Source organism: Schistocerca piceifrons, chromosome 3 (assembly GCF_021461385.2).
Source record: "Schistocerca piceifrons isolate TAMUIC-IGC-003096 chromosome 3, iqSchPice1.1, whole genome shotgun sequence".
NCBI classification, from domain to species: domain Eukaryota; kingdom Metazoa; phylum Arthropoda; class Insecta; order Orthoptera; family Acrididae; genus Schistocerca; species Schistocerca piceifrons.
The window spans coordinates 701,345,716-701,361,805 of NC_060140.1; the positions used below are offsets into that span (position 1 = coordinate 701,345,716).

Sequence of the window (16,090 nt, forward strand, 5' to 3'; positions counted from 1 at the left end):
GCGTGGACTACTGTAAAAATTCCAAGAGCTCGTATTCAATAAAGAATCAAGCAACATATCACTTACTAGCACATACGCCTCACAAAATGGTCGAAAGGTAAAATCAGAAGAAATTCAGATCTCACATAGGTGTGGCCAAACTATATTTGCTGTCAAACTGGATCGAGATATGCCACAGTGGTTGATACAGTAACGAGCCTGCTCGAACAGTCTTTTGACAATTAAGTAACGCGGCGCAAGTGCAAGGGGCGTGCGAGAATCTAAGAAGTATATATAACAGGTTGTAATTCCGTTTAAAATTGCACAGTTTCATATAGAACATAAGAGGAAATAAAGTAAAATTCTAACAGCGTACAAACTTCTGTTGTACTCGTATTAAAACAAAGAGTTCTCATATAGTACATACGGATAGCCTGTAAAAGCGTGTCCCAGGAGGAAACGTCAATATTCAGGGATATGTCAGGAACGCTCATCTGAAGCAAGAAACTTTATATGAACATATTGCCCCATTCCGAAAGCTTTACAATTTAGAATACATTTAGTATACATTTGTTTCTGTGATAGTATCGCGCACGCGTGTTTCTCACCAATCCAAACTCTTTAACATTTTGTTCCAGCCCTCTCTGCCTCGTTGATTTCAACTTCTTTGCTCGGGATGTCTTTCTGCCATTAAATTAGCCCGTTAACTCTCAGCTGTCCGTGGTGTATTACGAGTAAAGTAGTGCGAGGAACTGAGTGTGTACCAGAGAGAAGCAACGATTAACTATGTTTGTACACAAGCTGTATAAAATGCCACACATTTACACTAATGAAGACAGTGCAGATAGAGTGTATGGCTACTGCTTCTAGTGCTGGTAGTGCTCCTGCTGCTTTGGAAGAATAAATGGCTCTGAGCACTATGGGACTTAACATCTGAGGTCATCAGTCCCCTAGAACTTAGAACTATTTAAACCTAACTAACCTAAGGACATCACACACATCCATGCCCGAGGCAAGATTCGAACCTGCGACCGTAGCGGTCGCGCGGTTCCAGACTGAAGCGCTTAGAACAGCTCGGCCACAACGGACGGCCATGGAAGAATACCATCGGCGATTTCCGACATGTCGAATTGCTGATCGTGGAGTGTTTACCAGGGTTTTCGGCACTTTTCGAGAAACACGTTTTCTTGTAAGTTCACATTTCCATCTGAACGTGCAGTTAAACAAGCTGTGCAGGAACAGCAACACACTGTTGAAATGGTTCTCTGTCGAGAACTCCATAAAGCGAATATACAAGGACGAGCTGCTATACCAAAACCATTAGTGACCACAACCAACGCAAAGAAGCGTAAAACATAGTGTCAGGAGCATAAATCCTGGACGGCTGATCAGTGGACGTTTTCGTTATTTACAACGTCGGACCGGGTTTACGTCTGGAGAATGTTAAAAGAAGCCTACAGTCCTGTCTTCTTGATTCCGACGGTTAAGCATGGAGGTGGAAGTGTGATGGTGTGTGCAGCCATATCATGGTATTCTGTTCGTCCCATCATTAGTCTCAAAGGCCGTGTTACAGCCAACTATTATATGAACATTTTAAGAGATCAGGTGCACCCCATGATTCAAATGTCGTTCAGCAACAATGATGCCATATTTCAGGACGACAATGCACCCATTCACACAGCCAGGACAGTACAATCGTGATATGAGGAGCACGGAACTGAACTGCAACGTTAGAAGAGTTTCTGGATCGAAGAGTGGCATAACATTCCACTGGAGACTGTACAATCATTATCTGCCAATATTCCAAGAAGAATCGCAGCTGTATTACGAGCAAATTTGGGTCCAACCCCTTATTAATAAACCATTCCCAAGTAATAGCAAATTGGGGTCCAGCTCCTTATTAATAAACCATTCCCAAGTAATAACAGACGTTCATATTATTTTGCATATGCGCTGTACAGATATGAACAACAAAGGTGTAGAATATAATAACTAAGAGTTTTCACATAAAAAATTCGGAAGCATTGCTTTACAGCCCGCCGTCGTACTAACGACTGTGAGACAATGCACCACATGTTCCGCGAATAATGACTGCTTAAATGTCTGTATGCGCGTTGCAGTCAGCATAATGTGTTTTTCGTGATACATTCAGAAGCAGTATGCGAGGAGTTGAGCCATAGATCTAGATGTTCCAGTTAATAGTGGTACTTTGCGAGTTGCCTTTCTCGGGGTAACTGTCATCTATATTCAGTCGTCTTCGAACTGAAGTTTTTCAGCATTTCCTATATATTAGTGAAATTTGGATAGCAGAAAACCAAAGATAACTGGGTGCATTTTAAACGTGCCACTACACAACATTTAAAATTGCACTGCACGTGTTTTCATCACACTAACAAATGTTATTACGACTAGCTGTGAAGTCATTCTTATCAAGACGACCTTTAATTTTGGTGACGATGTTAGCTGATCTTTACATATTCACCTTTCAATGCTTCGCATTTTTCCCAATGACGCTCACCTTCTTTGTAAACGTCTGCCTTTTGGAAATGCCCATCAGAAACAAGACGTCGTCAGTATTCTGGAAATGCTTGCCATTGAGTGGTTCCTTCACCTGAAGAAAGAGGAGGTAAGTTACTGTGTAGCATGTCAGGCAAATACGGGAGGGAGAGTAAAAATTTGATAGTCCAAAGAAATAGCATGTGTGACTGTGTCATGAAGAGGATGAGCTCGGATGTTGTTGAGGAGCTGTTGATAGCTTTCCGTGACGCCTTCCGTAATATCGTCAGCTTTCGATACTATGCCGCTGTGATGGTTTGCCTCTTACCAGCATAATCTGTCAGCTCCACACCATAGCAGTTCCGAAAAGCACTGAGAAACTCTTTGCCCGATAATGGTTGCCTCTGCGTCGTTTTCGGTAGTTGTGAAACTACCTGTTTCCAGTGCTTTGCTTTTCTCCTTTATCTCGAGATCATAGTGAAATATCCAGCGCTCTTCTATGGTGATTCATATATTCAATAAGTCATCCGCACTGGTCTGATCCAGTTGCAACATTTCTGTGGCTTTCTCGGTTCGGCCGGCTGTTTGAATCGCGCAAACAGTCTTGAAACCCAGCTGAAAACTGAGACATGATTGTCTTTCTACAGTCGTTCCTACTTTGATATACACGTCTTCGAACACCTCGGCCTCCACATCTGTTGAAAATCCCATTTCTTTAGAGATGGGTGGTCCTCCACTTCGCCCTTCATCTTTCATACTTTTCTGATCAAGCTTGAGGTGTCTGCACCTCAATATCATTCAATGGTGCACTTCGACCAGCTCAGAAGGAGCTGTTGTCCTTCACATGCGGGAAACGAATTGCAGCACGAGACTGCATCATGTCAATCGACATCGCCACTTAGTTTTGGCTTCTGTAGCTGTGTGATAAGGCACTGTGGCGCAGGTATCTCAATATGTACCAGGGCTGCAGACATGTTCTTGTAAACGAACAAATTGTACCCTATCCCCGCCAACTTATTTCTTCCCGGGAGGTGCTTCATTTCTTGCCTCTCTCCGGGATGGATGTTCCTCTTTGGTTTTAACCCTTTATGTATTTTACGCATGTGACACCCTGCTTCACTACTGGTTAAAATACACATATCATATTGTATACCTTTATGAAACATAGCATTTTGGACAGTGGAAGACACAACCAAGCATTTTAATTTCTGTTTTACCTATGAAGTCACTAAAAATATTTTCATTGGCGTGTATTCTGTTAGGTTTGCTTCTCGTTAAGTGTTTTATGAGTATGAAGTAATTAGAAAGGTAATGCTTTTTTCAGTGTCATACTATGTTTCTTTCCACAGCATTTATGTTTCACAACGAATGATGTTATCAGTCACCATAGCATACGACTTTTGTTTATTTACGCCGTATGTGGCGCTGCTGTTGTTTACTGTTCTTCGCTTTTAAATATCTTGCTTTTTTCGGAAAAATTTGTAAAGAGCTTTCAAAAGGCTTGCTGTTTCTGGAAAATTTTAAAAAACCATAATGTGGTAGTTGACTTGTACTTCTAGAGTATTAATTTTTTGGCTTTGATGATTGGTAATTGTAATAAAATTCACTGCATCCTTATGGAACGCCCCCTACCTGTCGTCTCCTTGTGACAGTGTAGGAAGTAGACTATCAGTTGTATGTTTGCCCTGCTAGTCTTTACTGAAAAACTTGACGTTGATAGAAGTGTGTGTACAATCATAACATTATTTGTATGCTGTTATCGAATATAGCATTTGGTCCGTTTGGTATAAATATCCTGTATGACATGCTCTGTATCTTGTGATATGCACTACATTTTTGTAGCCAGTTATTATATAAATTGTGATTTTAACTTTCCCTTCCACAGGATGATTTGAAATTAGGTTCAGGTAACCTAAAACTTGTCATTAAATACAAAAGCTATATCTTGGCTGTTTTCTACATAAAACTGGTTAACACAATTTGCTCTCCCGTTATTAACACAGCATGCTGCAAAAAAGTATCTTACCTTGCTCTACACCTTCCTCTGATGCAGAGCCAACCAGCTGAGTCCTTCTTGGTGCTGTAATTAGTCACTAAAACTTTGCTTGTCTCAGTTACACGTTTTACTGGATGAAAATTGCTTTACGCATTTCGATACTATATCTTTTCCAAGGGTTACGAAGAAGTATATATAAGGTATTATAAGTAAGTAATGGTTACATAAATGTCACAATGAATCTCCTAAAATTCATCGATATATCGTCCGAAATTTTAAAAGTATAAAAAATGTTAATGCTGAAATACTCTTGAAACCGAGTACATTCTGTCTCGTTATCTGTTGTGTACCACAGCCAAGAGCAAACTGATCATAACGCTGCGTGATCTTAATTAAAGTCGGAGGCAGGAGGGCACTGGTGCAGTGATACGTTTGCCGATTACCCACACGATTGTGTACATAATTTTTTAAAAATTTTAAAAAGTTAAGAAGTAATCTTAAAACCAACAAACTGTCTATTACATTTTTCCTACAAGTAATCGTATTCTAACAGAAGTAAGTGGAGTTCAAACACAAACCAATAGAGGGTGTTGCATTTAGAGAAAAAGTACTAACTAGAGTTACATCACAAACCGATAGATGAGATAGCTTGAGACAAAACTCACCATTTACGTACACAGTAAATACGAAACTCATTATACATCTCTCATTTAAATTTACTTGCAAAAGCCTCTGACAGGCTGCAAATGCAAGAAGTGTAGTGATGAAATGAGTCAAATTACTTCATATTGTTCTTTAAGAGATCAATGTGAAAGCACAGTCCTTCATAGGATGTACATGGGTAAAATATCGTAGTGCAGATACAGAGTTATTGATTTACTTATAAACTGTATACGACCGTAGCCTCGTTGTAAATATTGACTGCTGTATGCAGTTTATGATGGACAACATTATGAACCTACTTTGAGTTTATAAAATTCATTAGTTAACGATAAAATTTACATTTATCCCAGTAGGTGTGCATTAATCACTGCGTATGTGTACATGGAATGAAGGGAAGGAAGATAAGAATAAATCGTTAAAATTGTGGACGAAGATGGGGGTGGTTGGGGGGTGGGGAGAGAGAACAGACCTGTCGTGGGGCTGAGGCTGAGTACGAGGTATGTGAAAGGTTGAGATAAACGTGGGTAGCAATGACGAAACAGAATGAAGGGGAACGAAGGGAGTCCTAAGAGGCAAGGTGGCGGGAAAGAAGGGGAAATTGCATTGGTTTTCAAAAGATAACGTAATAGCCATGAGGTTAGTGCAGTGTCAGTTACATTTGTCTTACAATTAAATGGTTTGTGACCTTATGTGGATCTCCATCCCATAGAAAGAGATGTCATTCCTTCTTCTTGTTGTTGTGGTCTTCAGTCCTGAGACTGCTACTCTATCCTGTGCAAGCTTCTTCATCTCCCAGTACCTACTGCAACCTACATCCCTCTGAATCTGCTTAGTGTATTCATCTCATTGCTTATGAAAACAAAATTCAGATGGGAAATGCACAGCATGTAACTGACTCCACAGTTCAAACTTTTGATAAGAACGTGTGACACAACCAACTACCTAAAACTATGTGGTCATCACCTTACATCGATCATTTACCAATAGATGTAATTGTAAAGTTCTTCAGAGATACATGCATAAACTTTGCTATTATGAATACAAAATTGGTGACATTACTGTGAAATATATATATTCAGTCTAACTGTGGACAGTCACTACTATTTATCGTTCATCATGGTCACTATCATGCACATATTTCAATTACATGAAATCATGAAATATCTATGCATTGTATTATGTATCTTAATTGGTTTGCACATATCACTGTATGTATTCAGGAATGCGGTATTGTACAGACGCATGTTAAGTGAAGAAAAGAGAAGGATAAAAACCAAACATTTAAAAATATATGGGTGTATGGGAGGGGGGAAGAGTGGCTCATAATAAGTGGATGTCGGAAGGGTGGGGAGAAATATAAGGATTTTCAATGTTAACAAAGTAACCTCGAGAATAGCGTACTATCAGTACATTTGTTATACAATTAATTGCATTGTGGCACTCCAATAGAGGGTGTGGCTGAGAAAAGGAAGTTTCAGTGGGCACGATATCTTATACTACGTTTTTGCATACTATCAATAACTGGTAATTTTTCTTGGATGTATTTAATTGTATGATAAGTGAAACTAGCAATGCGCTAGCCTCGAGGCTACTTTGTTATCTTTTGAAAAACCCCGTAATTTAACCCTCCTTTCCCATCTCCTACCAGCTAGCCCTCCCCACCCGCTCCTTCACTTTTTCATCATTGGTACGCACGTTTGTCTCAACCTCCCTCCTCATCCTCACTTCAACTCTATCCCCACTCCGCCACTGTTCTCTCTCCCCCCACCCTACACCTCTATTTGTCCTAGATATTTATTATTTGTCACCGAGTGGCTCACTTGAAAATTTATTTCGTTGTGTTGGACTGTGTAGCCTCTGGAGGGGTGACGGTGGTGAAATACGGAGGCTACGGCAACTACGGAGGCTACGGCAACTACGGGGGCGCGGGACGGCACTACCCCAAGAAGACGTACACGTACAGCCAGGGCAGCTCCAACAGCGCCAGCCATCAGGGAGCCGTGGGCTCGCGCTCGGGTGCCGCGTCCAGCGCCGGCGCCTCGGCGTCGGCCTCGGCAGGGGGCACTGCAGGCGGCCACCCCGTCAACTACGACGCCATCTTCAACGTGAGTGCCACAATCTCTGCTAGTCTCCTCCTTCCAGCCGTGTAACGAGAAATAGGGGAAACACATTTACCTTGGAATATCACAGATGATTCAAACAGTCTCACCTCTTAAACTGATGGTTTCTGCTGTCAGGGACTTTTCAGGACAAGTTGTAACTCTGCCGACTATTGCTACTCCTGTTAAGACAAAAGACAGGTATAACACTATTGGCTGTTCCCACAACAAGGACAAGATGCCAAGAACGTTACTCTCGATACAGGATTTTAAGTTGGTCGTAATCGTGTACAGATGTTAAGGTATCGGACTTCGTTACGTTATCAGGTAGATTACTTATTGATAGTAAGCAATAGTTACACTACTGGCCATTAAAATTGCTACACCAAGAAGAAATGCATTTGATAAACGGGCATTCATTGGACACATATATTATACTAGAAATGGCAAGTGATTATATTTTCACGCTATTAGGATGCACAGATCCTGAGAAATCAGTACCCAGAACAACCACATCTGGGCGTAATAACGGCATTGATATGTCTGGGCACTCAGTCAATCAGAGCTTGGATGGCGTGTACAGGTAAAGCTGCCCATGAAGCTTCAACACGATACCACAGTTCATCAAGAGTAATGACTCGCGTATTGTGACGAGCCAGTTGCTCGGCCACCATTGACCAGACGTTTTCAATTGCTGAGAGATCTGGAGAATGTGCTGACCAGGGCAGCAGTCGAACATTTTCCGTATCCAGAAACGCCCGTACAGGACCTGCAACATGCGGGCGTGCATTATCCTGCTGAAATGTAGGGTTTCGCAGGGATCGAATGAAGGCTAGAGCCACGGGTCGTGACACATCTGAAATGTAACGTCCACTGTTCAAAGTGCCGTCAGTGCGAACAAGAGGTGATCGAGACGTGTAACCAATGGCACCCCATACCATCACGCCAGGTGATACGCCAGAATGGCGATGACGAATACTCTCTTCCAATGTGCGTTCACCGCGATGTTGCCAAACACGGATGCGACGATCATGACGCTGTAAACAGAACCTGGATTCATCCGAAAAAATGACGTTTTGCCATTCGTGCACCCAAGTTCGTCGTTGAGTACACCATAGCAGGCACTCCGTCTGTGATGCAGCGTCAAGGGTAACCACAGCAATGGTCTCCGATCTGATAGTCCATGCTGCTGCAAACGTTGTCGAACTGTTCGTCCAGATAGTTGTTGTCTTGCAAACGTCCCCATCTGTTGACTCGGGGATCGAGACGTGGCTGCACGATCCATCCATGGGGATAAGATGTCTGTCATCTCGACTGCTAGTGATACGAGTCCGTTGGGATCCAGCACGGCGTTTCGTATTACCCTCCTGAACTCACCGATTCGTGCTGGGTTAGCCGAGCGGTCTAGGGCGCTGCAGTCATGGACTGTGCGGCTGGTCCCGGCGGAGGTTCAAGTCGTCTCTGTGGTGTCACCGCCAGACACCACACTTGCTAGGTGGTAGCTTAAATCGGCCGCGGTCCATTTAGTACATGTCGGACCCACGTGTCGCCACTGTGTGATCGCAGACCGAGCGCCACCACAAGGCAGGTCTCGAGATACGGACGAGCACTCGCCCCAGTTGTACGGACGACATTGCTAGCGACTATACGGACGAAGCCTTCCTCTCATTTGCCGAGAGACAGTTAGAATAGCCTTCAGCTTAGTCCATGGCTACGACCTAGCAAGGCGCCATTAGCCTTACATAGTTTGAGAGTTATCATATGAAATGTCTCATCAAGAACGTTGTAAACCAACAAAGATTAAAAGCTAAGTATAAAGCAGCTACGTACTTGCCTTGCTACCATTCAATAGTTATCCTGTTCCAGACTTCACGCCAGTCGGCGTGTGTGTACGCGTGCCTTTCTTTCGGCTACCCGTCACTGTGGACTGGCTGCATTGTCAGTCCACATCAGTCCCTCTGGCATGGGTGTGTGTGTTTGTCCTTAGGATAATGTAGATTAAGTAGTGTGTAAGCGTAGCGACTGATGACCTTAGCAGTTAAGTCCCGTAAGATTTCACACACATTTGAACATTTTTTTGAACCCACCGATTCCATATTCTGCTACAGTCACTGAGTCACGACCAGCGCGAGCAGCAATGTCGCGATACGATAAACCGCAATCGTGATAGGCTACAATCCGACCTTTATCAAAGTCGGAAACGTGATGGTACGCATTTCTCCTCCTTACACGAGGCATCAAAACAACGTTTCACCAGGCAACGCCGGTCAGCTGCTGTTTGTGTATGAGAAATCGGTTGGAAACTTTCCTCGTGTCAGCACGTTGTAGGTGTCGCCATCGGCGCCAACCTTGTGTCAATGCTCTGAAAAGCTAATTATTTGCATATGACAGCATCTTCTTCCTTTTGGTTAAATTTAGCGTCTGTAGCACGTCATCTTCATGGTGTAGCAATTTTAATGGCCAGTAGTGTAATTTATCTGGAATGGAGCCAATTCTATTGTGGTTGTAAAGTGAAACAGATGTCTCCTAAATAAAAGAGGGTAATTAGGCAATGTGAGTCCAAGTAAATACACTGTTAATGAAGAAAACTGACTACTGTTGTAGCTTTACATGGGTCTTAAATCTGCTTTGTAAATTGAACTTCAAACTGACAGTATAATCTAGCAAGAATTGTGACAGGCAGCTAACCATGAGCAACACACATGAAAGTTTAAAATGTTTTAGCAACGAAGTATCTGTCACCAACGTGCACCGTCTGTACTAAAGCAAAAAAGACAGTGTTCATTACACACTAACAGTTTGTAAGGAGGGTGCAAGCTAATCCAGATGTGCGGTGACTTTAATACATTACTATTGAAAGACAGTATAGTAGAAATAAATATCGAACTGTAATGCTAACCAACATGGTTATTATTTGTTTTCAGATGGAGCATTATGTAGCGCATAAGAGAAATCTTAATCTGTTACATTTTCAATAAGTTGTAGCCAGTTAGATTTACAAGAACTGAAACATCTCTAGAATGGTTGTTGCACTTCATGAACACGTTCGCTGTGAGAATTACTGAACTACCGGATCAGGCTGTCGGGGGAGGGGAAGTGATTCAGAGACTGCTCTACCTACTGACTGGGTTTAGGACAACCACTTAAAACAAACAGAATAAGGATACACACATAAACACAATAATGTGAAGAAAAGCACTATTAAAACCAATTAATTAAATAATAACACCGAAAAAATTTAAACTGTAATGGCCTATAACTCCTGCTTATAATCACAACAGCTGCCTGTTACCTTTAGCACTACGCAAAGATTCTATTAAAAATGAAAATCAAACAATCTAATTACGACTTTTTGTTTCCACTAATTCTTTTGAAGTTTATTAATTCAGGGCAAACCAACAAATCTCAGGACTTAACAGACAATATATATCACCATCAGAAGGATAATTAATTCAATCTTGCGGTTATTCTTGCTTGATTTAGCAAATCTGGTGTTAAATGGATGAATGCTGACCGCCGACTGTGTATGTCACAAACACTTCTTGCGGTACTTCTCGGCAAACCACCTTCTTACATTCCCGCTTACAGTTTTCCCTGGTGGAGGGACTTCCATTCAGGTTATACATCTATATAAACCTACGTGCCACATGCATGAACCAATTTTACACACGATACTTTGATATATTTTTATTACATAGATACAAAATGTTCAATTACAAATAAATTATTGTCAAATAACTTTACAGAAAATAAGAAGACTTATTTACACACATGTTGAACCAAAGAACATAGTAACACAGATATTACATTACACGTAGGAAAACGTAGAAGCTACATGTAGCAAACACAATTAAGTCTAACATAAGTGTTACAAAGTCACTGATTTATTTATTTATTTAGCATATGGCTAACACAGACATTTCATATAATTAAATTACGTAAACATATGTACATATTTGCACCCAAACTTAAGTTTGGCATTACAACTGAATATTCAGTCCTTCAATCCAGCGCACTGCATCTGGAGTTGCTAGCAGGAAGTCCTCTTCAGCACCGTGATAGGCTCGAATCCTGCATTCACTGACAATGTGGTGAACAGTCTGGTATGGAGCCCCACAGTCACAGGCTGGATTAGGCAGCTTCTTCCATTTAAAGACAGCATCCCTGCATCGACCATGGCTGGAACGGATTCTGTTGATGGCAGTCCAGGTCTTGCGTGTATAACTGCCCACGTCGTGTTGTGCCGACTCCACTGTAGCTTGAATGGATTTTTAAGTTTGTTTTATATGCCCGACTTCTAATTTACCCACACACGTCTCCAGGGTTGAGCAGTTATTGCCCGATGACGACACGCAATGCAGTTTGTTAAAGAGGAGTTCGCCGTTATTGATTATGTTTTTAGATTTAATTTTATTACTCGTACAGAAACTAACCGTTCCTTTGTTTAACAGCGCGTCGTCAAAATAAGTATGAAACGCTAATGTCTTTGCAATACATAATGTCGACTATTGAGTTAAAGTTCGCACCTATTTTCCCATTTTAGAGAAGAGAAACCTTAAGCGCTTCTGCTTCTATAATCTCAGTATCAAATGTTCATTAATTTCATTTACTTCCTATCTCAGTTCAGTATTTAACACAAATTATATATCAATGTCATTTCAGAGATATTACGTCGGTTCCACACGAACGGATTAACACGTAATTGTCATTTAACATCACTTTTATTAATAATCCTTTTTCTTATGACGTAAATGTTAATGAATGATCACCATCTAGGAGGAAAGAGGGATTGATCCTAATCATAAGATAATAGCTTTTAATGAGCCCACAATCGTTAATTAAATAAAAAGTCACGTTCAAGGATGATACGCGAACAACTTTCGTTACGTCCGTTTTCACGTATCTGTCACAACTAATCCTGTCGCCCACAATTCAAATTATCACTGACGCTAACCCCTTTGTCGGGACATCGAATCGTAACTATTATGTGGAAGCGTATTTTAGTCCCCGAATTAATTCCTTTCAGGTACGCGCACGACCGAACAGCAGAACGGAACACAAACGACTTGTTTTAACAACCGAACAACGCAATGACGTTACATTACGACAATGTCCGCCCAATGAACATCTCTTTGACTTTATCTTTTCCACTCTGCTTAATTAAATTATTGCTAATTACAATTTATTCAGCTATTTAACGAAAACATCTAACAAAAATAAAATAAATTTATCTCAACGTAAAAGATCCGTCGTACGTGGTAGGTCGAATCCACTTGGAAGTTTAGCACCTAAGAAGATGTTGTGCAGGGGCTCATCAGTCACTGCTTCCCACCGAACTTTCCATTCTTCAAGGGGTTTGAAATCCTTAGAAACCATGTCAGGAGCATCGCACAGAGTTGAATTATGTGACTTCAGTCTCTTTCGATTTAAAGGTGGCAGGTCGCTATGCACAGGTAGATTAGAATTTCTTGAGAACTTGTGGAATTCCCTAATAAGGGCAGCACATCTGTGAAGATCAGCAGGCATTATACCAGTTAACAGTGGAAGCCAATAAAATGGAGTAGATCTGATTGCGCCAGATATTATGCGCATTGTCGTATTCACCTGGGTGTCAACAAGCCTTGTATGATGACTGTTCATCCAAACACATGCACAATACTCAGTACTTGAGTACACCAAACCCAGAGCTGAAGATCGCAGAGTGGTTGCTGAAGATCACCAGCTAGTTCCGCATGGCTTATGGAGAATGTTGTTTCGAGTCCTCAACTTCTGGGCCAAGTTAAGAAGGTGTTGTTTGAAGCATAGTATATGGTGCAGGATGACACCAAGATATTTTGGGCTCCAATTATGACGATGAATTTTGCCTCTGAAACTTACTTCCAGTTTTACGTTCACCAACCGATTATTTAAATGGAAGCAACACGCTTCGGTTTTACTCACACTGGGTTGTGGCGTTTAGCCGTGTGATATGTCTTATTTCTTAGTGACTCAATGCCTTTTCTAATTATTTGTTACCATACATATCACTTACATCATTTGTTTGTTATCACAGTATGATACAAGACGATAAGGGTTTGCATGGCAAACATCATGATGTAAGTGTCGGGTCCAGAACAATTTCTGCATAGTCTTCAACACTCCAGATCCACATTTTGCTCACAATCTAGTCTTTCAAGAAAACAACCAAACAGTTTCACAGAACTAAAGGATACTGTCAGTGTTTCAGCTCTCCACTAAATGAAAAGTTAATGTTAATGCCCTGTAACTCTTCTAATGTGAAAGACATTGTAATGAATGCTGAAGTCTTCACATGCACGTCAAACTGAGACATGTTCATTAAAGAAGAAAACACTCCATATGACTGTAGAGTGAAAAGTAACTAAGCATCTTCTAAGTCAATTCAATATGTTTAAATTTCTACCATGATTTATGTTGATAAGCAAGTAAAATGTATTATGCATTTCGCATTTTCCAATTCATTGTCACACGACCACGACAAGTTTTTGACATTGCTTGTAATTGTGAAGCCATTATTGGAGTCAGAAAATGCAAATACTAAAGTGCTTTCTGCAGAACAAGGCAGTTGGTATATTTTCATCTTCAGTTCAATGTATATTCATGGGAATGATGCCTGTCAACAGCGATGGCAATACTCCTCATGGCAAAATATAAATACATTCATACTCGAGTATGCAAATTCTAAAGTACCTGAACCTTACAAGACTGAATTTTAATTATTATTGTTGGAAAATATTGACAGGTAATGTTAGCAACAATTTACATCAAAATGAAATTTTTACTTAAATAATTTAATCATATACTAACCTTGCACAACGAAACACTGAACAACGCCAATATCAACAGTAGTTTATCGTGGTAATATCATAAATATTTATGTTTTGTTAAGCAAGTAATAACTTTTATACAATTATCACACTTAACTGCACTCAGAAATTACAACAGTTCACAAAAACTATTTTTTCTCCGTAATTTTGAGTATAGCTGTTTGATATTTGAGACTCTGGTCCAGTAAGAAATATTTGATTAGTAGACGGTCCTTCTACTTAACTGCAGTCATAAATCATCATTTTTGAGTCGTGATGCAGGGGAAGAAATAGAGAGAGTAAAAGGGAAAGAGAGTTTTAAGTTTACATCGTAATGCATGAATCAGTATTACCTGAGCTATCACTGTTTGATCTGTTTTATTTCATTTTGTTTCATGTGCAACGCTGCATATTCACACTAAAGCATCACATTTCTCTCTTTCAGATACCTATTTCTGCACTGAATTCAGTAAATCGGCTCCTCAACAACCTGGGCTGAGAATGACGTCTTTATAATCAAAATACAACAACATATACACACACCAAATTATAGGTATCAAGTGACTACCTGTTTCCACATTTCAGGAATTCGATATCTGTGATACCTAAATTGGATTGTAAATCACCACCAATTTTCTATTTCTTCTATTTTGTAGAATATTTATTTACCTGTTTATTGTTTATTTTAGAATATGTACAATATACTAAATAAATACATTTCCAAAATTGTTCAGATTTTAAATAATATGATGGCAAATGGCATCCTTAATTTCCAGCAACTATTGTAATATTTCTCTACTATGAAAAGAATGTTTCTGAAAAAAAAAATCTTGAAGGATTGAGGGCAAGGAGCTATAGCAGAAGTTGCCACTCAAAAAAATATTTGTTCTTAAAGTTAATTATTTTATTTACTGAATCCAGTACTCCACAAAAGAGTGAAATCTAACTATCGTAGGGCTTAGCAACACATACAAGAATATAATCACCTGCAAAACCGCAATCTTAAGACAATTTATAACAACAACTTCAACGCACGCAATTTACAGTCATGTGCTGGAGTCTGTCAACGGGACTGAAGACGCACTGCACCAGGAACACTTGGTAACTTCATACAGCAAACTGGCGACTCACGGTAGCTACAACATTCACAAGCCAATTCTCATTGAACGCACAAACGAATAAAAACAACAAATAATTAAAATATGAATACTGACAACTTGAGATTACACTCAGGACATGTAAATAACAGAGGTTTCAGTGCTCTGAAATAATACTTACGAGAATGTGTAATGGTAGAGTGGCAGGCGTGGTCTGGTTTATCGCTAGGGAGGACTTCCAAAGGTTCCTGCGAGGTACCTTGAGAACTTCCAGCATGCTGGAGTAGCTTGGGTTAGCAACTTCTGTTAATCAATGGAACGAAAAACCAGTCCACTTTTTATTCATTCGATGACTATTTTAGGACCGAGACCTATTTTCAAATCATCATAACAAAGAAATGGCATGTTAGAAGATGTCACAAATGTGCAGTGAACATTTACAGTGCATACAGATAGCCGTATGGAGTGTAAATGTGCGCTGCACATTTCTAACATCTTCGAAAGTGCCATTTTCGACTTTGTTATTATGATTTGAAAATGGGTCTCGGCCAGAATCTAGTCAGCGAATGAATAAAAAGCAAAAATTTTCAACTTGGACTGGTTTTTTGTTCTATTGAGGGATCATTTGATTGTATCTTTGCACTCCAGCAAAAAGATGATGACATGTTGCTGTTAAATGTAATTCAATCTCGATCTTGTCTTTTAGAACCTACTTTTTACTTTCACATTACAGTATGTGGAAAATTTAATTACGTCATAGTAAATCCTTTAAAAAATGTTAGCCTTGTAGATGTATTACGTGTATGACACGGTGCTATCCACCTAAAAATGCTAACCGATATTACCATAATATTAACTGCTACCGTCGAATCGATGTTGTCCTCGCAGTTCTTGGATCCTCATAATACCATGCCGACCCAGTGATAGTAATGTTTT

At 40.2% G+C, this 16,090-nt stretch overlaps 1 protein-coding gene across 1 annotated transcript in view; it reads left to right on the forward strand.

The window, feature by feature from the left end:
* Nucleotides 1-14,785, forward strand: part of LOC124789715 (glycine-rich protein DOT1-like) — an 84,617-nt gene extending 69,832 nt beyond the window's left edge. The window contains exons 5-6 of the mRNA XM_047257165.1: nucleotides 6,989-7,239; nucleotides 14,503-14,785. Of these exons, the coding sequence (XP_047113121.1) occupies nucleotides 6,989-7,239; nucleotides 14,503-14,556 (305 nt within the window). The 3' untranslated portion in view covers nucleotides 14,557-14,785. The remainder of the gene's footprint in view (nucleotides 1-6,988; nucleotides 7,240-14,502) is intronic.
* Nucleotides 14,786-16,090: the final 1,305 nt, after the last annotated feature.